This window comes from Boleophthalmus pectinirostris, unplaced genomic scaffold (assembly GCF_026225935.1).
Source record: "Boleophthalmus pectinirostris isolate CB_2022bp ecotype Guang Dong unplaced genomic scaffold, ASM2622593v1 HiC_scaffold_8, whole genome shotgun sequence".
In the NCBI taxonomy this organism is placed as follows: Eukaryota; Metazoa; Chordata; class Actinopteri; order Gobiiformes; family Gobiidae; genus Boleophthalmus; species Boleophthalmus pectinirostris.
The window spans coordinates 38,679,284-38,706,991 of NW_026571515.1; the positions used below are offsets into that span (position 1 = coordinate 38,679,284).

Genomic DNA, 27,708 nt, shown 5'->3' on the forward strand with positions numbered 1-27,708 from the left:
ACCTAGTTTAGACCTGGTTTAGACCTTCTTTTAGTCCTGATTTTAGTCCTGGTTTAGACCTAGTTTAGACCTGGTTTTAGTCCTGATTTTTGTCCTGGTTTAGACCTAGTTTAGACCTGGTTTTAGTCCTGATTTTTGTCCTGGTTTAGACCTAGTTTACCTGGTTTAGACCTTATTTTAGTCCTGGTTTAGACCTAGTTTAGACCTAGTTTAGACCTGGTTTTAGTCCTGATTTTTGTCCTGGTTTAGACCTAGTTTAGACCTGGTTTAGTCTTGATTTTAGTCCTGAATTAGACCTGGTTTTAGTCTTGATTTTAGTCCTGGTTTAGTCCTGTTTTAGTCCTGGTTTAGTTCTGCTTTAGAGGTGCAGTGCAAAAAAAAGTGACGCATATAAAAGGTGTCGGAATGCGGCATCAAAAAGTGTCAGAATAGGGGTTTGTCGGAATAAGGGTTGTACCACATTTTTGATGAGGAAAAAACATTAGAACATAGATCCGAAAATAGCATAATATGGGCCCTTTAAAGTAACAATGTTTCCATGGAGACAGCAGAAAAGTTACATGGTGCATCTTTAAGCGAGAAATAAAACTAAACAGATGGAAGTGTCAAAGAAATTGGTGAGCTGCTGTAATTGGGAACAAGACGCAGTTCAACAAGTTCACAGACGGAACATAAGTGAGAACACAATGCAGTAATCAGCTCTGGTATCGAAGTACAATGAAGTACAAGCACTTTTTTACACTTCCCATACTTCTGTCACCTTCTTGTCTCCATGGAGATGTTATTACTTTGTCTAGAATGTTCCACAGTATAGATTAAACCTATCTATCACAGAGGAGACGAGCAGGTTACAGCACTACGCTACATGACAGTTCAGATCTATGGAGAGTCGCCCCTATTCACAGAAATCATTGTGTTTTTGAACAACAGAAACACCCTAATTTTTCCAGTTATTTATTGCAGTTGAAGTCGTGCAAGTCCAATGAGGAGCTTGAAATGGTACAAAGGTAAGAAATGAACAGTCAGAGGTTAAAAAAGAAGATAAAAGATACAAAACACAAGTCCAAGCTCTGCCAAAACCACCTCAGGAAAAAGAACAAGATGGTAAACTTGAAAACATGGAGTGTCCAGCAGCACAGTGTCCAGACTTAAACCTCATGGAGCTGGTTTGGGATGAACTGGACAGAAGAGTGAAGCAACCTACAAGTGCCACACATTTATGGAAACTTCTGCAACAGACTTGGGAAGAACTTTCTGAACAATATTTGATTTCCATTGTAAAAAGAGCGAGCCACGAGTGTTCAGCTGTTCTATCTGCCAAAAGCGAACACTTTCATGAATCAAAAGTTTATAAAAGAATGAGAACTTCGCACATCAATTACTTGAGACAGGTGTGGTGAAGGAGAGAGCAGCCCAAGAACATAGAGAAAAATCCTGCACGCCGTCTTACTTGCAAATGGGGCAATGTTTCGGCACTAGGCCTTCGTCAGGCAAACAGAATGAGAGCTCAGGCTACGTTCAGCCTGCAGCCTGAAGTGACCCAAATCCAATTTTTTGGCCTCTATGTGAATTGTATCTGATCTTTAAATGCGACCCAGGCCACTTGGATATGTGCTCCTAAAACCGATACATATCTGATCTTTTGACATGTGACTTCAGTGTGAACGGCCAAAGTGCATTCATCCACCTACACGTTATCAACAAGCCACAAACGTCACTATTCTGCACTGAAGTAGGTGAAAATTGTTAATGAACTCTGTGTCACTGAAGTGAAGCACATCACCACTCACCACTCTTGGCTCCGTCTCCACATCCACACGTTCCTTTCAACGGACGTCGCTGCCGCTGTCCCACAAAACACCACGACCAAAAACCTCGTCCTTCTCCTTCTCAATCTCCTCCTTAAAACAAGTAAGTTGTTCATGTTCTGGCTCCGGTACGAGAGGAACTTTAAAATCTCCAGGTGTTCAATGCTGCGTCCATGTTTGGACAACTTCCGTAAACACAGAGACGCTCACTGTGGTTGACGTCGTCGTGTCTCCAGTGTCACATGTGGGACACTTTCGGGCCGTTTAATGTTCACACTGGAGTCACATACAAGTCACATTTAAGTGGAAATGTGAACGACCTCGCAAAACATTGGATTTCACATAAAAATCTGAACTGAGCGTTAAGCCCTGCAGTCGGAACGTAGCCTTAAATAGGGTGTGGCAAGCACCCAAGGGTGATAGGTCATAAAGAAACAGTGTACACAAAACTCCATAACAAAAATAAGACAATCAACTTACAGTGTAATAATAATAACAATAATATTAATCATAGTAGAAAAATCACTGAATAATAATAATAGTTATTTTTTCTATTATTATTCAATGATTTTGTTTTATTGTCTTTGTTTTTTTTTTTGATTTATGCTGTTTTGGGTACACTGTTTCTTTATGACCTGTCACCCTTGGGTGCTTGCCACACCCTATTTAAGATGACTACCTGAGCTCTCATTCTGTTTGCCTGACGAAGGCCTAGTGCTGAAACGCTGCACCATTTGCAAGTAAGAAGGTGTGCGGGATTTTACTCTATGAACCAAAAGTTTAGAACGTTTTGGTCAACAGTAAACAGTAAAAAACTAGAAAAAGGTGGTGTTCTAAAACTTTTGACAGGTACTGTGTGTTTAATGTCATACCATGGAACATTCCAGGCAAAACAATAACATCTCCAAGGAGACAAGCAGGTAAAGTTGCGCAGTGTGGTGCCTAATTTTTACTGCCTCAATAGACACTTTAAAAAAAAAAAAAAAAAAAAAACTTGCCTCCTGCTGTATGCAGTCAGTAGTGCATGCACAAAAATGAGACACAGCTGTACACAAGCCCAAGGAGTGGTTCAACTGGAGCAGGCGACCTAGTCAAGGCTGTGAGGTACAGGCGACCCCCCTTTTAGAAATACTATTAAATGTCTAAATGGTTTACTGCGGGCCAAAGTTGTTCCTCACTCACCTTATGCATTCAGAGCTTCCTTGGGCTTCTCACAACTTTCGGAGACCAGAGTGAGTTTTTCCTCCATGGTAATGTTAACATCTAGCAGGCTAATCACACAATTCCTGATTCTCGAACAAGAAAATGCTTTATAATCACTGCAGATGCAATACACAGTTGACTTATTTTTACCTTGGGCTGCTTCTATAATCTGTCTGTACTGGGGAAAGACAAATTTTGCTCATATATGCAGAAACACATCAGGTATACAAACTTAACTTTTATTTGCTTACATCGCCACATATGCCTTGTCCTTAAAAAATCAAATTATATTTTCAAGATTTTTAGTGTTAAAGCTTTGTTTCAAGTTTCAAATGGTCTGATAGTCTGCTTTCAAATCAGTTGGAAATAGATATATAGGTTTTTCGCTCTCCTCACAGATTTAATTAAAGGAATCACAAAGTGCAGCTGAACTGTGGGAAACGCGCTGTTGCCTGGGAAACTTCAAGTGTCGAGAAACTTTTTTTCTCACATTTCATTAGCGCGCTAATTAGCGAGCGCAAGGTGTTTCCAGACATATCTCCGTTTATGTATTTTGATTAGCTCATGGTAATTAATATGAGCTGGCTTCCCCCGTGTGCTACAGTTGTGTACGTCTCTTATAGGGCCAGCTGCAGCACTACTGTTAAAGGAGGTGTCCAGACTTCCCGTGTTCTAACACTGTTCAATCATCACAAACAGGCTTGACATGGTTTTATTCATCATCCATGCATGTTTCAGTAATCTAGTGATCTCTCCTGTGAACTATTCGAACCCTCATTAGTGTTGTAGTCAAGACCGCACTAATCAAGACCAAGACCTGTCCGAGACCACAGGGTCCGGAGACTGAGACAAGACCAAGACTTTTGAAGGTCGAGACTGAGACAAGACCAAGACCACGGCCCATGAAGACCAAATCAAGACCATCTTTGTCATTTTCGACATGTATTTGTATTTTACAGTTATTCTGGCACATATATATCAGTGTTTTTAGAGATCTGTCTCTGTTTTATCTAATAAATGCTAATTCAAGCTTAAAATAAGCCAAGCCCCCTTCTTAGACCCTCCCCCACAGTTTGAGATCGCCTTCTTTAAGAGAACTTCCTCTGGCACTTTACACAAAACTGTGAATAAAGTGGGTAAGATTTTTAAACCTGTTTTTTCAAGTTCCTAACTGGAGTTACATTGTCTTACTGATTCTGCAGTGGGATTTACCAGCCTCTGCACATTTACTAAACACATGTGACAAATACAGATGCATTTGTGCACTTTTATTAAGTACATTTCAACCACATGTCACAGTAAGCCTGTTCTGTGCTGCAGGTCTGTTTTGTGCCAACACTGTAGCATAAATTTGGATTAGTTTTTGCTTTGCATTTCCTCTTGCCCTTCTAATCAGCTCATTGACGAGGGAGTCTGTGTGTGCTGTATGCAGAGAGGAGCAAGAGTGTGAAAAGGCGAGAAGAGGCATGTTGGTGTGAAGCAGATGGACAGGTAGGATGTTTTAAAAAGTTTAACCTGCCCTGTGATACACGCTGGTATGCGAGGGGACATACTGTTGCACACAAGGCATGCACGATGAGGGAGCGTGTGGCTGCGCAGTGTCCGCAGGCTCCAAACGAGCTTGAAATTTGTACCCGCACACTGGTACAAGTTTATTACCAACAGCAGCGGCCGTAATGAAATGTGATCGCACTCGTCAAGTTCAGACCTTGAGTCCGAGACAAGACTGAGTCCAAGCACCTTCTAGACCAAGACAAGAGTCCAAACACGGTCGAGTCTGAGTCTAGACCAAGACCATAAAATGGTCTCGAGTACTACGACACTACTCATTACAGTTAGCAATACAATTCTGTCCAAGCCTAGCCAGCCATGCTCCCACACGGAAATATACAAACATATGGCACAAAACAATACACTGTAACATCACAAACCTGATGAGATGTGCAGTAGTGTCATTAGCAGCATGGACACTCACTGTGGTGTGATAGCGCTCTGAAGGGGGTGTGACGGGGAGCAAACAGAGCTCAGGCCATCAACTCCTCTGGTCAAGGATCTGGCCTCAAAGTGATGTATCGCCATGGTTACAGCAGTGCTATACATACCTCACCCATAGACTGTACACAGAAATGGACAGAGATAACCCACTAGCCACCATATTCCAAATAGAACATGAGCATGGAGGCGCATCCAGCTCCATCGACTCTGGCTCCAATTGACTTTACATTGAAAAATGGTCACCCCTCTCTCTGGAACTGCTGCAGGGAGCATTAACCCACTTTATATGATCCTGGTGTTTTTATTTTGCTATTTTGTCCGTCACATTCCATTAGTCCACTTTTTGTACAGTCTATGGTTACCAATTAATACCCCTTCTTCAAATAAGTTAAAGTTAAGTTTCAGATCAGTTTCCAGGAAATGAATATAAGTCAATGCAATGGGATGATCCAGTATATTTAGGTTGTGGTACTTAAAGGGGCACCACCCTATGTCCCTGGTCAACGGTCTGCCACCTGCTCATTGTCTCCACACAGAAGTGAAGTCATTGCTGTGCCTGGAATGTTCTACAGTATAACCTCAACCTTATTCATCTCTACAAATACAGCACTTCTACTTACACGTCTTATAATATTCAAGTTACAGGTAAGTATGTTTATTGTATGATTACAAAAGTACATAGGACAGGGGTCTCCAACCTTTTTTCTCCAGTGAATTACCTTTATGAAACAAAAATGCCAGGAGCTTCCAATTTCAGCAGTCACAAAGAAACTGAGTAAATATAAGAGCCACAGTAAGTCTTCGATGGAGAACAGTTAGACGCTTATAAAACATAAACATCATCCATTTATTGGGGTGCAACAAATTAAGCATCAAAATGATTTGACTTATTATCCACAACAGATAGAATACTGACATAGGATATATAGGTCTGTCACCTGCTTGTTTCTATGGAGATGTCATTGCTCTGCCTGGAATGTTCCACAGTTAAACAAAACAGCTCTAGTTTACATTTATTCAATTACAGGTGATTTTATAGCTCAAAAATACCTGGAAAAACAACATTCTGACTGAGTGGGGTCGCCTCTCCACAGATCATGGGCCTCATTTATGAAAAACTGCGCCTAGTAGCTATGAGAGGCATGCGCCACGTAAACTCAATATTTAGAAAACCAACCACACGCACAAAATAACGCAATGTTTGCTTTATAAATCCCACCTGCAACTACAATCAGCGCATGTAAACCCACGTCACGCCCTCTCCACACCGAGACCCTGACCCCGAGACCCGCGGGACAGAGGGAGGAGGACGCTCCACGCAACACCACGTGATCACGACAAAGACTTAAACAAGATTTTACAAATAAATACAAAATTAAAAGTGACAACAACGACTCATCTGTTAATTTAATAATGTTTCATAATATTTAGGCAGCACATCTGTTATTCTGCCAATAAAAGTCCACACGAAACATCCAAACTGCTGACCTGTGTGAGTGTGGGTCTGGGTCGGGGCGGGCACAGACATTATTGTGTTCTTGTCAGAGAGCAGCTCTCATTTGAAAGAGCTCCCCATTACACATAAATGTAGGGAGTATTTAAGGTTCGGGTCATGTGTCGTGCGCAGACTCGGGCCACTCTCTCACTCAGAGCATAAAGACTACAGTAAAAGTGTTAAAGTTGCGTTTAGTCCCAGTGCTTCATTAAACCAAAAAAGCTCCTCTGCTCTGTCCAAGGGAAGAGTTTTCTTTCAGGTCGGGTCATTATTTCGTCCTCTGTGTTGGTCACAGACTGTGTTCTATAGAAGTCTATGGTCGTGGTGTGGACTGTGGGAGACCCTGCGCTACACCGGGAAAGTGGCCGCACTCGTGCACGAGTTTCAAATGTATAATACTGTGGAGAATAATGAGTGGAATAAACAGCTCTTCTACGTGTTTTGGCGAACCAAACACTTCTCAACAAATCTGAAGGTAATTCTTTTATATACGTGGATTTTCTGATGAATTCCTGATCAAACTCTTCCTCAAACTGTCTTCACTTGTAGCTCCTCTCCACGAGTGTCGTGTGAGTGACTTTGTGTAGAGTTTACAGGAGGTCCCGAGTTGGCGTAGGGTTAAGCAAAGTGCCACGCTTTAGTCGAGTTTCATAAATACCGCGGTTGGCGTAGAGAGCGCGTACACAAGGATTTGTGCATAAGCGAGCTTTATAAATGAGACCCCAGACCTGTAACTTGGTCTGGTTTGGTCTCCATGAAAATAGAAAGGTTTAATGCCATACTGTGAAACATTCCAGACAAAGCAATAACATCTCTATGAACAAAAGCATTTGACGGACAATCCACCAGAAAAGTTACACAATGCACCTTTAATGTTAATGAATTCAAGTCGGTATAGTGTTTGTAACATATTGAAAACTGTCGTGTGGAAATGCAGTCAGAGGAGGGTGTGTGGAGCAGTGGAGCTCTTGTTGAATAGGGCTTTTGTGCACATTGTGATGACCCCTGCTGGGCAGTGTCCAGACAGCGCTGCACACAGGGCTGCAAAGTGAAATGAGGACAAATTAGGCAACAACATTCTGGCGGACGACTGAGCATCCACAAACAACCAGAGAGTAAAGGCCAGGGCACAGCGGCGCCAGGGAGCTGGAGCAGGGAGTTTAGAGAGAGACAGGAGGGTGGGGGTGGATCTAACTAGAGGCACTGCTCTGTCTGAAGCAAGTTAGACTTTAATCAGACCATGAACACTTGTATGGATCACAGACTCCTGAAAATGTTTTGTTTGTTTTTTTTCTTGATTTTTCAGACAATCTAAAATCATATCTGTGTTTGCTAATGTGTGCATTATGTCACCATGGTAATCGCTGAACATTTCTCCATAGACATGCATTCAGTCCATCCAGCGTGATGTCACTGGTCACAGAGAGAGACCTGTCTGCAACAGCAGAAGTGCTAAAAGCCTCTGTCTGTGCGCTGTGCCTGGTGTGTGTGCTCATACAAAATGGTGGAGGTGATTTTTTTCGTGGTGGATTCAGTTTGTATTCATGTGTGCATTGAGCTTGAGTAGTTTGAACTCACAGGAAATCAGTGTCACAGGAAACTTAGTCAAGCTTATCTGAGCATATTTCAGTTTTTTCCTCCTGTCTTCTTCCCTAAACGAGGTCTGGGTTATTGGTTCGGTTATACAGTACATGCTTTTTAAGAAAGGTCATCACAACTGAATCTGGGTTGGGTTGTCAGTGCCATAAAGGGCCAATATTACACTATTTTCTGATCCATGTTATAAAGTTTCCTCATCAAAAACAGATCAGGTTTTGTTTTGTTTCATTCACACATGTTTAACACATAAACCCTGCACATTTATGCTACAGAAAATACTCTGTTCCACCTTGTATGGCATGTGGGAATACAAGAAGTGCTCTACTTTGTTTTTAAACTCCATACCCCTTCACTAGAATCATTTGGATGATATTTCACCTCAAATTCCCAATCTTTATGACCTAAAGATAAAATATATGTTTCATCACTGAAACTGGCAACCCAAATGTGAGGCTCATTCTGCTTTCAGACTGGAAAATCATCTTCAGAACCAAAACACTAAATTATAAAATAAACATCTTGGTCATCATGTCCAGGATTTTTGCAATTAAATAAGGAAGCACTAAGATTCTGTTATCAGAAATTGACAGAGCACTGATACAAAAAAAATAAATAAATAAATTGCTGAACTGGGTATTGGTTTCATGATATCGGTTAAGCCGATACCGTGCAAAAATCTAAATCTAGCCAAGTTAAGATGACTTAAATTAAGAAACTTTTATCATGATTTGAGTAAATTTCACTTGACAAGTACAATTATCTGGAAATGGAATAAGACTTCTTGTAACATGAAAATACATCTTACTACATAGTCCAATGAGGTTCATTTGGTCTTCCAATAATTTATGTTATAGGGTTCTTTTTTCAGACCAAGAGTTTGTTTTCATACCTGATAGCTTCCTCAGAGTGGTCACGTGATGTTGTGATGTATCCGGTCAGCTGATTTAAACAGGTTTTGGTGTTGTCTTCCTACCGGTGGAGGTAGTCCGACTTCCTCAGGACAGTATCCCAGATGTGTGAGAGTAAAAAAGGCCCCTCGTCCCGGTTTATATATCCCATCCTGCCTCCACTCTCCATCAAGTTGAATCGACTCAAATAAAGTCTAATGCTCTTAATTTAAGTCATTTTAACTGATCTTGATGTTTTCTTCCAGTGTTGATCCGTTAATTGGTGTAATATGAACATAAGACTGTAAAAAGACCATTTTGAGGCTGATTTTGGCCTAGAACGTCTCATAAAGTTTGAACTTCTATTCATATGAAGTTGTTCAGTAGCTATAAATAAGTTACATAACACTACTGGATCTCTTGTGTAATATGTAAATTGCGTTATAAGGAAATAAGTGTCATGTTCCATCCTTAAACTCGTATCACTTAATATCGGTAGATACTTAAAGTCAAAGTATTGATATTGGAACTGAAAAAACTGGACTGGTGCCTCCCTAGAATTAAGAATAAATCAGCATTACAGTTTTTTCAGTAAAAGATATATTTGATTTGAACATGTTTACCTCATATCCACACATATTTAAGTAATGTCTATGGAATTTAAAATCAAAATGTTACATACAGTCCCTTTAAGTCCTCATTAGTCACATGTATTCTCAGGTCTACCTTCTGGCCATCATCTTCCTCTTCATCGTGAGTCTGTAGATGATCTGATATCCGTCGTCCCACCCGTACAGCTGCCTCTCCTCCGGGTTGTACTTCAGACTGGAGTGGGCCCCGAACCTCCGCGGAAAATACATGAGCGGGGCCTCCTCGTTCACCACCACCCCGTTCACGTCGAAAACGCACTGTATTCTAGATCTGCTGGGCAACCTCGTGTTATAAACCACATAGACCACCCCGCACGCCACGAACGCCGCCTCCGCCTTCTCCCGGGGGCATCCTGTGTCCCAGATCTGCTCGATGTCCAGGCTTTGGTGGTCCAGTTTGGCCAGGTTGATGTTTGGTTCTTTCTCGTTGGAGGAGTAGAGCAGCCACAAGCCCTGGTGGTCTACGGCTAGATCGGCGATGGTCTCCGGGTTGAGGGAGTAGACCGGAGAGACGCTGGCCAAAGGAAACATGGCGATATCTGTGATGAAGCCACTCGCCAGGTCGAATTTTACCACCTGGAAAAAGAGATAAAGGATTTGGTCATTTTTTTTAATAACAAGATTACAAATGAAATGATGAAATCTGAAATGATTAGACTGTAATCTGAGGTTTATTTTAGAACAGACTGCAGCCTGAAGTGACCCAAATCTGATGTTTTTTCACTCCTATGCGATCTGTATCTGATCTTTTAATGACAGTCTGAACGACAATGAACGACTTTTTCAAACGTGACCCAGGCCACTTGGAGAAGCACGCTGAGAAACCAGGATACTCATATCCACGTATACATGATCAAATGGAGTATCCCTGGTTTCTTGACAAATGCACAAGCGCAAAAATTGACCTAATTTAAATTAATAAACCAGGAAAAATACAAACCATGAGCTTCTTTGGCAGAGGAAGCTTGGGAGGTTTAACCAGGGGTAAAACCGGTAACACTTTATAATAACTACACTTTACTTAGCCTTAATAAAGCATAAAGAAAGACTTAATCAATAATGAACAAAGATTTAATTAATAATGATTCACGCTTAGTAAATGTTTAATAAAGCATAATTCGTCTTCACTTTAGAAAAGCGCTCAAGAAGACTTAACTAACAGCTGCTTGAATTATCATTACATTACATTATTAGTAAATCATTCTCTCATAGCTTACTAATATTAATAAATGCTCAAATGGTTAGAAAATGAGTAATTAAGTATGAAATAATTATGAGTAACTAATTACAGCACAGGCAAATTAAGTGCAAGTGCTAATTAAGGTAGTAATTAAGTAGTTACTAAGTGTGAATCATTATTAATTAAGTGTTTGTTCATTATTAATTAAGCCTTTGTTCATGTTTTATTAAGGCTAAATAAGGTGTAGTTATTAAAACCTCCCAAGATATCCCACAATCCACTGCACAAATCAAACCGAACAGATTCATTAAAAATCTTCTGATAAATAAACTCAACTTTACAACATATAAACCATAACCACTATAGGGCCACATCAGCCCGTTTGATCATATAACTCAGCTTTGATCACATTTGTTTACGTTTTACAGAAGTGAAACTTAAGACCACGTGGCTCTTTTACATAAACTGTTAGAGCTGATAAAAACAGCTCGCTCCTTGTGCCGCTGATGTGGTTCAGCGTCTGTCGGACTAAAGGACACGACTCTGTGGAATATATGAGTGTTCGTTTTGTGACAGAGGAGGTGCTGATGATGGTGAGTCTGTTCTGTGCGTAAATCGTATAGGAGATAGTTCATGTTTTAGTTTTTTGGTGATCACACGTGTGCAGGTCATACGAGTGCAGATTGTAAGTGTGTAGGTTTAACACAGCTTTTTATTCTACAGTCATTTCACTCATGTATGGTCACTTTATTTATTTTGGTCACTTTATTTATGTCACTACTTTTGAGGTGAAAAGACTGGAAAGTGTTTGTCTTTTGGACGTAGGCACACTCAACTTTATGTAGCTGATACTGCGTTTACTTGCCACAGTATCCCGGTTACTATCAGAATATACCAGCTACAGTAACCCGGTTTCTCATCGCCATTGACTACACACTATTTTTGATTGTCACTGTAATACAGGACAAAGTGCATCCCTTTTCAGCTCAATATGGGACACGTACTTTTGTTTCTGAATACGGGACGATTCCGTTTTTCAAGGGACGGTTGGTAACCCTAGTCATCACGAGGGACATATTTGGATTTGGGGTGTTTAAAGTTCACACTGTAGATCACATACAAGTCGCATTTAATTGGAAATGTGAGCAAACTCGCAAAAATTTGGATTTCACAAAAAAAATCCGACTTGAACATTAAGCCCTGCAGTCTGACTTAGTTGGAACTACACAAGCTAGTTATCCAACAGCCAACAGATTTTTCAATTACTCTAGGGTAGATTTTTAATATCAGAAACTGGGACACCTCCGGGTTGGTCAGGGTCGGTAATAATAAAATTGTGAAACGAGTGCGTAATTAAAGAAAATTGTTATGCACTCGGCCCATTCATGACTTATTCACGATAACATGTGAGTCAGTATAATCTTTCTTTTTTTTTCTGTAATTTGACCAAAACAAAACATAAAACAAAAAACCTAGACAATTTATGCCTCTCTTTACTGTTTGCAGGTATCAAATTGGCCAAAAATAGCAATACCTGGGGCATTTCTTGTATAAATTGGGACAAATCACTGGTTTTAGCTAAATCCACTGGGACAGGGGACACAGGGCTCAAAACTGGGACTGTCTCGGGTAAATAGAGACGTCTGGTCACTCTAAATTAGTGTCATCTTTTTGTGGAAAATCAAACTTCTGAACAGGACAATGAATGCTCGTATTGATCACAGGCTCCTGAAAATGTGCATTCTTGTAACATTCTGCCAGCACACATACATGTAGAAGACCCCCATTGTGATGTCAGTGCAAAGTATCGAAACATGATAACATAAAGAGCCTCACCTGCACTTCCTCAGCGTGGGTCACGTAGTACAGATGGTGGTTGTAAAGTGCGCTCCCGGCTCCAGTCCAGTCCACACCGAGTCTGAGTGAAGAGCTGCTGTTCAGACCAGAGGAGCTGCAGAAGTCCCTGACAGAGTTAAACTGGAACACACTGTCTCCTGACGTCCCGTTGAAGACAAAAACCTTAAAGTTAAGCAATGATAATTATAATCCTAATAATCAACTTGAGATTTATTTTTTTTTAAAACATGCGTGAATGACCTGACTATGACTACGTTCACACTGCAGCCTGAAGTGACCCAAATCCGATTTTTTGGCCCCTATGTGACCTGTATCTGATCTTTTAATGACAGTCTGAACAACACAGATCAGATTTTTTCAAATGTGACCCAGGACACTTGGATATGTGCTCCTCAATCGATACATATCCGATCTTTTGATATGCGACTTCAGTCTGAACGGCCAAGGCTCATTCATCCACCTACACGTCATCAACAAGCCACAAATGTACACAAACATTCTCCTCTCAGGGTGGAGAATCCCTGCCTCAAGTGGAGGAGTTCAAGTATCTCGGGGTCTTGTTCATGAGTGAGGGGAGGATGGAACGTGAGATTGACAGGCGGATCGGTGCAGCGTCTGCAGTGATGCGGTCGCTGTATTGGACCGTTGTGTTGAAGAGGGAGCTGAGTCGAAAGGTGAAGCTCTCGATTTACCGGTCAGTCTTCGTTCCTTCCCTCCCCCATGGTCATGATCTCTGGGTAATGACTGAAAGGACGAGATCGCGGATACAAGCGCTCGAAATGAGCTTCCTTAGAGATAGGGTGAGGAGCTCAGTCACACGGGAGGAGCTCGGAGAAGAGCTGCTGCTCCTCCATGTCGAGAGGAGCCAGTTGAGGTGGCTCGGGCATCTGTTCCGGGTGCCTCCTGGGCGCCTCCCTTGGGAGGTGTTCTGGGGATGTCCCACTGGGAGGAGGCCCCGTGGAAGACCCAGGTCACGCTGGAGGGACTATGTCTCTCGGCTGGCCTGATAACGCCTCAGGGTCCCCCCGGAAGAGCTGGAGGACGTGTCTGGGGTGAAGGAAGTCTGGGAGTCCCTGCTTAGACTGCTGCCCCCATGACCCGGCCCCGGATAAGCAGAAGAAAATGGATGGATGGACGTTCTTCTCGTCATATAAAAATTGTTAATGAACTCCGTGTCACTGAAGTGAAGCACATCACTATCCCACCACTCTTGGCTCCGTCTCTGCATCCAGACGTTCCTTTCAACGGACTGAACCACAAAACACCACAGCCAAAAACCTCGTCTTTCTCCTTCTCAATCTCCTCCTTAAAACAAACAAGTTGAACATGTTCTGGCTCCGGTACGAGAGGAACTTTAAAATCTCCAGGTGCTCAATGCTGCGTCCATGTTTAGACAACTTCTGTAAACACAGAGCACGTCGCTGCGGTTGACGTCGTGGTGTCTCCAGTGCACATGCGGGACACTTTTGGGCTATTTAATGTTCACATTGGAGTCACATACAAGTCACATTTAATTGGAAATGTGAACGCAAAAACATCGGATTTCACAAAAGAAAATAAAAAATATCCGAACTGAGCATTAAGCCCTGCAGTCTGAACGTAGCCTTTGACCTATATCTCTAATACATGTATGATTAAGTTAAAACTCCTGGTATGTTTGTGATATGGAAACAATGTGAATACTTGTGCAAACTGTAGTCAAAAAGAGGTGTGGGGCTCTCGTTTATCTTGTGAGAATAAAAGTCTTTTATTAGAACATGGACGGGACATTAATAATACCTTGTTCTCATTTCCACCTCTGATTTAATATGGTTTTCTATTGAATTAAAGTCCTATGATGGTTTATGGCGTTTGCATGGTCAGTCAAATCAGTGTAAGACGAGGAAATGTTTAATTGTTTAAAGGAAAAATTGTGCTTTAGGGCTGGACGTTTCATCGTTCATGACTACGTCCGGGTTTGTCAGTCTGAGTGATCAGTTGGGTCACACCGGAGTGGCAGCCATGGAGACAACTGTAGCACTTTGCACTGCTCTAACCTTACATGGCCCGTCCCCCCACTGGTCATTCTACTGTCGTAAAACTGCGAAAAGTAAAACGAGATCATTTTAGCAGATTGGACATAAGTGCTTTTCACAACTTTAAGAGGCGAGTGTGGAGTTTTGCCATCACATTAATGCTACAACAACAACAACACTGTGGTCATACCAGCTTGTCAAAGCCTAAGCTCATCAGATCTCTGACGCTAAACAGAGCTGGTTAGTATTTGGAGGGGAGAGTGCCGGGAATACCAGGTACGAGGCAAGACACTTCACCCACATGGTCTTGTAAAAGGGTCTCCAACCTTTTTCCTCCAGTGAGCTACTTTTACTAAATGAAAATGCCAGAGAGCTACTAGTTTTAGTCATAAAAAATTGAGCATATAAGAGCCACGGCAAGCCTTAATGAGATACACTTAAATGCCTATAAAACATAAACCATTACTCATTTATAAAAGCACAATTTTAGGTACCAAAATGATACATGTACAATGGTAAAATGCATTTTATTAATCAAATCTGACTTTAATTTTAATCCCTGGACAAGCTACTTAGAAGAGGGTGAAGAGCTACCGGTGGCTCCTGAGCTACAGGTTGGAGACCCCCGGTCAAGTAAGACAATCTAGTAAGTGGTGTGTGCATGTACGAGCACCTAAGTCCTGTGCTCAGGTCTCTGCACTGCCCCTGTGGCTCAGAGACTTTAAAGTGTTTCTTCTTGTGTAAAAGTCTCTCCATGGCCGAGCACCAAAGTTCATCTGTGACATGTTAGTGTCATATGAACCATCTGCACTTTAAACAGCTCAGGGACCGACCTCCTGCTGGTGCCCTGAGTCAGGACTAAACACAGGGAGTCAGAGTGTCAGATTCATGCAGCTAAAACCTGGAACAGTCTGAACACGTGAGACAGAACTCTTCTTTGAATCTGTTTAAATCCAGCCTCAAAACAGTTCTGTTTAGCTGCACATGACTGAAAAGTTTTCATTTTTCATTCCGCACTCTTCTCTCTAATTTAATGTCTCTCTCTTTTTAATTATGATGATTATCCAGGTCTCACGATACGATATCATCACGTTATGAACCTCACAGTACGATATTTATTGTGATATTACCAGAAAGCTCATGATATGTTGGGGAGGCTCACGATTTGGGATGTAACAATATTCAAATCTCACGGTACAATACTTTCACAATATACATCTCACGGTACGATATTTATTGTGATATTTTGTGGAGTCTAAACAGCTAAAAATTGCGAATATGCAACTTTTTTCCTCTTAAAATGCCTTGACAAGACTTAATCCAAAGAACTAAGACTTAAAAGTGCTTAGAGCTGTTATTTCTTCATGTAGTCTGCACTGAAATGGAGCAAAGGATCATGGTCTATGTAGTTCCCTCTGTTTTTTTTAGCTACTGCTGCACCAGAACTCTTCATTTAAGCAAAGAGACTTGTAATTTGATATATTGTGATGCTCCACGATATTATTGTGAGAACTTTGATGATACGATATCACGGCGAGGAGAAAATTCAGTTTGTTGACTGGACAAAATTTAGTTTGGTAGAAGACGTTTCGCATCATCCGAGCTGCTTCTTCAGTTCGATATCACGATATTTCATTTATCGCTACATCCCTATTATTTATATTTTGATTAGTTTTTATTGTGATTTTAATGTTTTCCTCATTCTGTAAAGCACTTTGAATTACTTTGTGTACAAATTGTGCTATATAAATAAATTTGCCTTGCCATGTTGGTGGTTGTCAGAGAGCCAGGTTTGCAGTCTTGTCTCTGTCAGTCTGCTCCAGGGCAGCTGTGGCTACAATAGCATCTTACCAGTGAATGAGTAATGCTCTGTAAAGCTCTTTGTACGGAAGCCGAGAGGGGTCACAACAAATGCAAATGCTGCAGCAAATACAAATGCGACAACACAACAAAAAGCCACAACAAACCAAAAAAAAGCCACAAAACACCAAAAAAAAAAAAAAAAGCCACAACGGAAATGACAGCGGGACTCTATTTTAATACAAACGCCACAACACAAATGCAAATGCCACAACACATTAAAAAGCCACAACGGAAGTGACCGTGGGACTCTATTTTCCGACAGACTGATCAAGTGGCAAATGAAGAAGAAGAACTACAACGTGAAACGAATAATGATAAAACAATTAATTACTTTTACTTACGTTTCCAACTTCTCCGTTCCTTTACTTTTCACGTTGTAGTTCTTCTTCTTCACTTGCCACTTGATCGGTCCGTCGGAAAATAGAGTCCCACGGTCACTTCTGTTGTGGCTTTTTGATGTGTTTGCGGCTTTTTGATGTGTTGTGGATTTTTTATGTGTTGTGGCTTTTTAATGTGTTGTGGCTTTTTGATGTGTTGCGGCTTTTTGATGTGTTGTGGCTTTTTGATGTGTTGTGGCCTTTGCATTTGTGTTGTGGCGTTTGTATTTGTTGCGGCGTTTGCATTAAAATAAAGTCCCGCGGTCACTTCCGTTGTGGCTTTTTGATGTGTTGCGGCGTTTGTATTTGTTGCGGTGTTTGCATTAAAACAGAGTCCCGTGGTCATTTCCGTTGTGGCTTTTTTTGGTTCGTTGTGGCTTTTTGTCGTGTTGTCGCGGCGTTTGCGTTTGTTGTGACCCCTCTCGGCTTCCGTAGGCTTTGGGTGTGTTGAAAGGCACTATATAAATCCGATGATTAACTAAAGTGCATTTCTTGATTATCAAACAGTGCATGATGAGATCCAGACAGTACACAGTGGACTTATTTTGACCCCAGCAGCTGCTTATACAGCCTGTCCTGGAGCAAGACTATTTTTGCTGGTAAACAAGGCAAAAAATCCAGTACAGAACCCTTAAACGAAAATCAAACATAATCAGACCTTGGAGGATTTGGGGTCCGGAGTCCACACGCCCTTCGGACCGCCCGCCCTCTTCAGAATCTTCACCGACCTGATACCGGAGACGACGTCCTCACAATCTGCACGAGAAATGTCAGGCGGAATCAGCAAAACACATTACGTATGCATCCCCCAACGTTACATTAGACTGAATAATGCAGAATATAAAAGAGGCTACTCCACGAAACACGCAGACTCTGGCTTTTCAAATGTGAATCATGTTTACAGAAATGTCACATGGCAGCTCGGGGCAACAGGGCCCTATCTGCATCTCCACACAATGGTCATGTCCAAAAGTGCGCAGCGAAATTCGGACAGGATGTAATAGAAGCAGACATGTGGACACAGGAGGAGGCTTTTAGCAAAACAAAACTGAGGATGTCCAGGAGGAATGTCTGAAAATGAGCAGGAAGGAAAAGGGGATACAATGAATGAATGCATGATGTTACTAATTCTTGATATGAGTCGTTTTGACTAGTTCCACATTCTTTTTTACTAGTTTTAACATAATGGATTCTGTATTTTCATATTTCAAGCCCAAAGTTCAGTTCACGGACATATGCGAGGTAAGTTTAAAGGTGGACCACGCAACTTTTCTGGTGGACGGTCTGACACTTTGCTTCCTCCATACCAATTTTAGTTATAAAGCACTTTAAAAACTTTACAGCTGGACAAAATGTTGTACACAAACACAGGACAATGACAATCACAGTGGAAGAAAATACATGATACAAACACAATACAACTACTAAAAACAGAAAATAATAAGATACTCAACAACAAGAAATGTACATGTCACTTGTTAAAAAGTCAGTGAAAAAAGGTGCGTTTTTAGGAGTGATTTAAAAACAGGTAAAGACTCCGCCTGTCTATGTCACACAACAACAGAGGGAGGACTGCTGTAAAAGTTCTTTAATAACAAAGAAAGATCTAAAAATGACAATGACAATGAGTTGAGTTGGTAGAGCAATCGCCCACTGATCTGAACGTTGGAGGTTTGATTCCAGCTCTCGACATAAACATCACAGGTTTTGCGGTCAGATCCACTGACCCACAGGTTGGCTGGTGTGATTCCAGCTTCCACAGATGAATGCTGTTGTTGTGTCCTTGGGCAAGACACTTAACCCACCTTGCCCACAGTGTCTGTGTACACTGGTGTGTGAATGGGTGAGTGGTTCCTTGTTGTAAAGTGCTTTGAGTGCCTTGAAAGTGGAAAAGCACTATAGAAAAATGTGACCATTTATCAACACAGACACACAAGTGAAACACATCAGGGCCAAACAATCAACAGACAGGAAGTAAAACACACTACTACAACTACTACAAGCATACAGTCAAGTCAAGTCATTTTATTTATATAGCACATTTAAAACAAGCATAGCAACTTGCACCAAAGTGCTTTACAGCATGAAACACAACATAGTGAAACAATAACACAAATATAAAATATATAAAATATTACATAAACGATCTCAGGTGAAGAGGGAGGGCATTCCAAAGCTTGGGGGCAACAACAGAGAAAGCTCGGCCTCCCCTGGTTTGAGGCGGGATGGTGGGACGGACAGCAGGTTGAGAGAGTTTGACCTGAGAGATCGGGAGGCTGTGTGGGAGGTTAAAAGATCAGTGAGTTAAGTGATTTAAAAACAAATAATACAATTTTAAAATCAGTTCTGTATTTAACAGGTGACCAGTGGAGTTGGGCAGGATGGGTGTGATATGGTCTCTCTTTTTGGACCCGGTGAGCAGTCGGACTAATGTCAAAATAAAACACCAAGGGCACACAACACTACAGGAAAAGATACATCAAAATAAGCAAAAACAACAACTACAGAACATGAACCATGAAAGTCTAATTTCTAATGGTTCCACAGCAGAAAACACACGGTCCCCACGAAGTTTACATTTAGTTTTTGGGACGGCGAGCTGGAGCTGATCTGCTGACCTGAGAGTGCAAGAAGGGGCGAGAAGATGAATCAAGTCAGTGAGGTAGAAGGGCGCTAAGCCGTGCAAACACTTAAAAGTAAATAAAAGAATTTTAAAATCAACTTTAAAAGTCACTGGGAGCCAATGGAAAGAGGCTAAAACAGGTGAGATGCTCTTGTGTTTTCAGGTTCCAGTTAAAAGTTGAGCCGCTGAGTTTTAGACCCGCTGCAAACTACAAAGTGCATTTTGGCTGAGAAACAACATAAAGTGCATTACAATAGTCCAATCTAGCTGTCAAAAATGCATGCATGACAGTTTTGAAGTGTTGTGTTGACAAAATAGGCTTAATTTTGCCCAGTTGTTTTAGCTGGAAAAAACCTTTACAGCAGCACTTCCATGGAGATGTTACTGCTTTAGCTTGTAAGTTGCAGTATTATCTTTCTTTCATTTAAGTTCTACAGACTGTTCTAAATGTATCTCTAATGGTGAAATGTTTAGGATTTGCAAACATACACAAAAAAGTTTTTATATTGACTGAAAACTCAGGATAAGATACAAAATGAATCTGAACACATTTGCAGGAGTTTGTGATCAGTACGAGTGCTCATGGTTCTATTTAGGAGTTTGATTTTCAACAAAAGGTGAGAGATGAACTGAAAAGCTGTTGACTAATGCTGTAATGTTAAGTGTGAGAGACGGGTTGTAGTTCTAGCTGAGCCAGGTCTTTTTGTTCACATGGTGTTAACATAAAGCTCAGATTTTCAGAGAGCCATCATCATCATCAAGGACACCGCCCACCCAACACACACACTGTTCTCCCTCCTACCCTTGTTCCCGCAGGCCATCAGGCTCATCAACACCCTCAAGAGAATTCCATGAACATGACAATCACTACATCCATAACAACTTCATACATGCATATATCCACGCTGCTGTCTCAGCACTCTGCACTTTATATATCGCACCTTCATTAACATCAGAAATAACTACCTCATTCTTCTTGTGGAAATGTACATGTCCTTGTTTGTCTGTATGTTGCTTTTTAAAATGATTATTATTGATATCTATGTACATTTCATGTTTATGTGTGTGGTGTGTGTGTGTGTTTAAAGTTTTTAACTGCACGCTGGAGTTCTGGGGAAACGTAATTTCGATCTGTGTAATGGTTGTTACATGGAGGAATTGACAACAAAGTTCACTTTATCTTTATCTTTAGATTTAAGTTAAAAGTGCACTGTGTAACTTTTCTGATGGAGGATCTGTCACCTGCTTGTTTCTATGGAGATGTCATTGCTTTGCCTGGAATGTTCCACAGTATCAAATTAAACAGCTCTACTTTACATTTATTCAATTACAGGTGGTTTTATAGCAAAAAAAAAAAAGCTAGAAAAACAGGCATTCCAACTGTGAGCAGGGTTGCCTCTCCGTAGATATGACCTGTAACTTGATCTGTTTGGTCTCAATGAAAATAGAAAGATTTAATATCATACTGTGAAACATTTCAGACAAAGCAATAACATCTCCATGAAAAAGCATCTGACAGACCCTCCACCAGAAACATTACACAATGCACCTTTAACTGCACCTTTAAATGCCTCTTTATCTTGACAGAGCAGGGCCTACAGTTAGTGTCACACCCCCAGGGAATATTGATGACATTATTTGACAATAAGGGAAACTTTTGTAGATCATTTATTTTGCCGTAAAGGCCAGTTTACAGTCTATGTCAAATCTTCTGCGTTATGACGCACAGAGTCTGCGTCAGCCGACATGCACCTCTGAAATGTTCTAAGTACGTGTCAAAATGACGCAGACAGCAGGGGAAGCGACGCAGACGGTAAGAGCTGTGATTGGTCCTCCCTACCACCGCACAACATACATTTCCTGTACTTGGCTTTCCTTTTTTTCAATTTATTTTGAGAAATAATGTGTTTAATACAGCTTTGCGCACATGTGTTTATGTTTTACAGAAACAAATCTTAAAACTAAGCGCTCAAAAAACAGCTCGCTCCTTGTGTCTGGACCCGGTTCAGCTTCTGTCGGACTTAAAAAGGACACGACTCAGTGGATTATATGTGTTCTTTCTGTCACAGAGGGATATTGTACGAATGGTGAGTCTGTTCTGTGCTTTTGTCGTGTTAGAGATGGTTCATGTTAAACTTTTCAGAGATTATACGTCTGCACGTCACAAGTAGACTGTATATATGAAAGGGCATATATCGTCGCCCCCTTGCGTTTTGGAGGTGAATTACTTCGCGGTGCACAGACCTCAGTGCAGATCCATAAATCAAAAACAACGGCGACACGGCAACGGCGGCAGTGCACGTTGAGTGGACGCAGAACTATACTTCACAATTGAGAATACAGTTACCGTATTTTTTGGACTATAAGTCACACTTTTTTCATGGCTTGGGTGTTTCCTGTGACTTATACTCTGGTGCGAATTATATGTTAAAATTTTCACACTGACAGCAGCGAGAGGCTCTAGTCTTTTGTATCAGTTTTCTGCGCGTGTCTCCTGCAGAAAAAACCTCTGTCCTGCTGCAAGTAGTGAAATATGCAGCTGAAAACAGTGATCGAGCAGCAGAAAGAAAGTTTGGAAAGCAATAGTATTTCACTTTACTTTGTTGCTTCCATATGACAACACAGGGTTAAGGCTGGTCAAAGTCATTCAGTCATTGCTATTGAAAAAAAAAAAAAAAAAAGAAAGTTTGGAGTGAGTGAGAAACTTGTGAGGGACTGGCAGAAAGCGGGGATATAGAACACAGCTTCATGGGAACTGGGAGGATGCAGCATGCAACTTTCCTGGAAGTCACCGGATGACAAAGCCTGGACTTCAGTGACAACCGAAGTTGCGCGGAGTTGCTCAGAAGTGACACCGAGGATGAAGAAGTCAATGGATTGGGTACAACTTATAGTCTGAAAAATACGGTATTGAGAATTCAGAAACACAATGGAACAAGTTTAGAAGGAAGTATAGGCTATATTAAAACCTAGACTATTATTCTAAACTCAACACACTCAAGATAATTTGTTTGTCTGTAAATAAAAGCATCCAGTATCCATGGAAATAGGACACAACAAATCATTTTAACTACAAGATGCTTTTAGTAAGAAGAGACATGTCCAGGAGTGAAAGCAGCCTCCTCCTCCTCCTCCCCCTCCCCCTCCTCCCCTCCTCCTCCTCCTCCTCCTCCTCCTCCCCTCCTCCCCCTCCTCCTCCTCCTCCTCCTCCTCCCTGCACAGATCTGTAGCGGCCCTTTGTGCTGCACTGAGGTTGGCTTGAGGTCGCTCCACAGATGTTCACATTATCTGAGTGTGTGGAGAGGGACAGGAGCAAACAGGAGCAAACAGGAGCAAACAGGAGCAAACAGGAGCAAACAGGAGCAAACAGGAGCAAACAGGAGCAAACAGGAGCAGGGGACGTCAGGCCAAACCCAGGGGCCAGACACACACGTGGGATAAAGCAGAGGGCAGAGAGGGCTCCACCATTCATTTATTTTATATAACCTCTGACGCACTATCAGGCTGCTTTACTATGAGCAGAAACACAAAACATGAGCAAGGTGGTTTCTGGTGGATGCGTTCAAGACTGGATGCTAACCTTTTTGCATGCAAGACCTTTATAAATGTTTCAATAAAGACTGTGTGCTTCAAACCCTGCAGGGTCATTCTAAAATTAACTTAATTAAGCCAATAAAATCCTTTCAGTCATATGCACAGCTAAACAGAACCGTTTTGAGCCTGGATTTAAACAGAGTCAAAGCAGAGGCCTGTTTCACATGTTCAGGAAATTGTTCAAGGTTTTAGCTGTATAAAACTGAAAAGCTTATTCCCCGTGTTTAGTCCTGACTCTGGGCACCAGCAGGAGGCCGGTCCCTGAGCTCCTCGGGGTGTGAGAAACCCTGAATCCACTGATCCAAGATTATTGGATGTCACACTGCACAGCGTGAGGAACTGAAATGGTACGACAGCGCACACTCACGGCCACGACCAAAGGTGTCTGTGTGAATATCAGGCTCTAAATCTAAACCATACACAGCACTAATCGAGACCAAGACCTGTCCGAGACCACAGGGTCCCGAGACTGAAACAAGACCAAGACCTCTGAGGGTCGAGATCGAAACAAGACCAAGACCAAACTGGGACCACCTTTGTTTTTACCTGGTCCTCGAAGGGTTGACCAGGTTTTGTATTCACCCTGTGTGTCTGTGTGTCTGTCCACCTGCGATTTGGCACGTGGGTCAAGCCCCTGTGCCTGATGCTGCAAAAACAGTTTGGTGATGATCTGAGGTCCTTTGAGGTCACACGGGTCAATTGAAAAGTCACGCCATTATAAAGGATCGGCAATTTAAGCAATTTCTGAACCATCTGTGGCCTAAAATATTCACCCAGTCATCACACAAGTTGGCTCACACATAACCGGGGTTTGGGCTGTGCTCCTCATAAACTGCTTCTGTGGTGATGAACTGCCCCCACTGATGCCTCATGGGAGACCAGGTTTCTATCTCTGATGGCGCTTGTTTTCTACATTTATTTGTATTGTACAGTTATTTGACACATTTATATCAATGTTTTTTTTTTTTTATTATTATTATTATTGTTTTATATAAATCTATCAAAATTTTATGTAATTAATGTTAATTTAATCTTAAAATAAGCCAAGCAAACTGTACTGCACTGAAACACTCTGTGCCTTTTTTTGGATGCTCACCCACAGTTTGAGAACCACTTCTTTACTTCCACTTCCACTGGCACTTTACAGAAAACTGCTGCAAAGTGAAGAAACTAGGTAGTTTTTTTTTTTTTGTCCGCGGGCTCAACATGAGCGCACAGGCTGCAGTGATGCGCCCCGCGCTCTCCTGCACACCGGTACAAGTTTATTGCCAAGAGCACCGTCTGTAACGAAACATGATCACATTTGCTGAGTGTCAGACCTTGAGTCGAGACAAGCCCGAGTCCAAAATCCTTCAAGACCTTGACAAGACCGAGTCCAAATGGGCTTGAGTCCGAGACGAGACGAAGACCATAAAAAAACAGTCCAAAACAGGTCTTGAATAGTACAGCACTACCAGACACTGTGGTCAAGTCGTCTCGCTGAATCAAAATCAAAACTAGAATGTCTCTCCTTGTGTTAAAAAAAAAATCCATGTATCTGTTTTCTTCTGCTTTATCCTACATTTCACCTCCAATGTGAAAGGCCACATTTACCTATATGGACATTTGACCTGTGCATTTGACCCAACCCCAAAAGAGCCCATATGACCCTATTTTCTGATCTATATTAATGTTGTTTCCTCATGAAAAACATACTGGGAGTTGTTTAACACAGAAATCCTGCATATTTAGAGTTCTTCTCTAAAACAGAAAATGCTCTGTTCCACTTTGTGATGTCATGTGGTAATACAGGAAGTGCTCCATTGTGTTTTTAAACTCCATACACCATCACTAGAATCACTTGGATGATTTTAGTCTTGGAATTTTCATCTCTAAGGTAAAAGGAGCTGTTAACTTGAAAATTACTCCATGACATCACCAGGTGGAACAGGGCATTTTGAGCTATGGAGAGGTCGAGATGTTATTATGTGTTACTCAAACATGTGTGAATGAAACAAAACACAACTCCAGATATGGTTTCGATGAGATAACATCATTCTAACCCTTAAAGCTGTTGACAAGCCTTCTCCAGATATAATCATAGTATTCCCCAATCTTATTTATGTCTTCAAATCAAACTTTCACAGAATGTTGTATTGCTTGTGCAGGGACAATTCATATTTTGTGTTTCTTGTATTACGCCCCTTGACAAGTAAGAATGAATCATCTTTAAACTGTTCTTAGAGGCAGATCAGGTGGTGTTGTACGGTGGAAGTAGTTTTATTGACACAGTGTGTTTGTCCCTGCAGTGATATAAGTTACAGAGGCAGCACACAGCCCCCAGCCCAAAAGAGAGGTGCTTATTTCCCGTGGATGTGATGGAGCACAGGGCTCTGCAGCATGTGTCCGGGGATCAGAGGATTATAAAGACAAATGTTGCACTGAACGCTACAAACAAGAGAGCAGCTCGGTGAAAAGGCAACAGGCTGCATGGAGAAACAACCACACAAAGATGTTCAGATTTAAAAAAAAACAAAAAAAAAACAAGAAGTGAATATAAAAGAAGACAAAATGAATGTTTTTGGATTTGTGCATATTCAAGTCACACAGGCTTTGTTCACGCTTACGTCACAGAGGAAGAATCTGTGTATCATTCATTCGTTTTTTTTTTTTATATAAAATTTAAATGAAAAAACAACTATTTTTTTTCATTATTTGTCTCCAAAACCAAAATGAAAAAACAGATAATGATTCGGGGTTTTTTTTCCGTTTTTGATTTTGTGTTTAAATGAATCATGGAAAAAACAGATAACGACTGTTTCCCGTTTCCGTGACTTAAACTGTGATGCTGGACTTTTACGCCGCATACAGACTGAACCAGGACTGAACCAGACCTGAGACCAGGACCAGACCTGCATCGAAAACAGTTTAGTCCTGGTTTATTTCAGTCTGTATGTGTCCGGCATCGCAGTTTAAGTCAAGAAACAGTCGTTTCTCGACTTAAACGAGAAAGAGTCGTTATCTGTTTTTTCCATGATTCATTTAAACACAAAATTGAAAACTGAAAAAAAAAAAAGAATCGTTATCCTTTTTTCCATTTTGGTTTTGGAGACAAATAATGAAGAAAATACTTCTTTTTTTTGTTGTTTTCTTATTATTACCTGGTCCCTGTGTGTGTGTGTGTGTGTGTATATATGTGTGTGTGTGTGTGTATATATGTGTGTGTGTGTATATGTGTGTGTGTGTGTGTGTGTGTGTGTGTGTGTCTGTGTGTGTGTGTGTGTGTGTGTCTGTGTGTGTGTGTGTCTGTGTGTGTGTCATCACACAGGTTGGCACACACATAAGCGGGTTACACTGGATGTTACAGGTTGAAACTGATCAAGGTCACTTGAAGGTCAAAGTAACCAAGGTCAAATATGCATTTTTGGTCATAAGTCCACGAAGGGTCGAGCTTGAGCAACATGAGTGTCTCAAAATCTCAGAAAAATGATGATCTATTTATAATTCTATGCATTTGTACAGTAAAATATGAATAGTTTTCCAGATAATCACTAATTATAACAGTTCCTTTCTCTTTCAGTGTAGCCGTTAAAATTCTAATTAGAACAAAAATAATTTCCATTTCTTGTTTTTCTGGTGATACACACACACTGATCTACAGTCACACAACTAACACACACACAACTCATGAAAAATGACATTTTGGTTCCACACTAGTAAACACACACATTCTCATGTGTGACCAACATCACACAAATGTTCATGGGCCTGTACAGATACACACATTACATTGTGGATATAATGATCATGTGATATGGACTGGACTCCTCATAAACTGTTTCTGTGGTGATGAACTGACCCACCGACGCCTCATGGGACCAGGTTGATGTTTCTGATTGCACTTGTTGGTTTTATATTGAAAAATGAATGAACGAATGATACAGGGATTAGGAAGGAATATGGAGTAAGAATGTTTTCAGAAATATTTGTTTGCATAGGATAGAAATCTATGAATATTTGGCTGTAGTTGAACATGAAATAAATATTTATAACTTTTCGAATGAGTCCAGTTGTACATAAAATATATTGTGTGTATTTTATCCATCAGAATATGATCTGAAAAGTTACGACATCAAGAATTACAATCATGAAATGAAAATGTACAATTACACTTTCTTCAGTACAGATATGAATTCAGAGACGAGACTTCACTGTCAAATATAAGTCATCACTTCACAGGTCTTATTTATCGAGCAGAAGAAACATTGATCAATAAATAATGTCTGTGAAGTGATGATGTATATTTGACAGTAAAGTCCTGTCTGTGAATTCGTATTCATACTGAAAAAAGCGTAATTGGAATATTTCTTTTCGTGATTGTAATTCTTGATGACTTAACTTTTCAATTTGTATTCTGATGAATAAAATACACACAACACATTTTATGTACAAATGGACTCATTTGAGAGTTTACAAAGATTTATTTTATACATGGACGACACCTAAAACCTCTTGAGGCATGTTTCTGATGAGGGAACATCACATCGTGATAGAAAGCTTCTGAGCGACTCCCTCTCTTTAAT

General features: G+C 41.0%; 1 protein-coding gene across 1 annotated transcript in view; it reads right to left on the reverse strand.

Moving 5' to 3' along the window:
• Positions 1–9,709: 9,709 nt before the first annotated feature.
• Positions 9,710–27,708, reverse strand: part of olfml3a (olfactomedin-like 3a) — a 44,121-nt gene continuing 26,122 nt past the window's right edge. Inside the window, exons 3-5 of the mRNA XM_020922236.2 lie at positions 17,588–17,685; positions 12,654–12,836; positions 9,710–10,213 (exon numbers count right to left, since the gene is read on the reverse strand). Of these exons, the coding sequence (XP_020777895.2) occupies positions 9,710–10,213; positions 12,654–12,836; positions 17,588–17,685 (785 nt within the window). The remainder of the gene's footprint in view (positions 10,214–12,653; positions 12,837–17,587; positions 17,686–27,708) is intronic.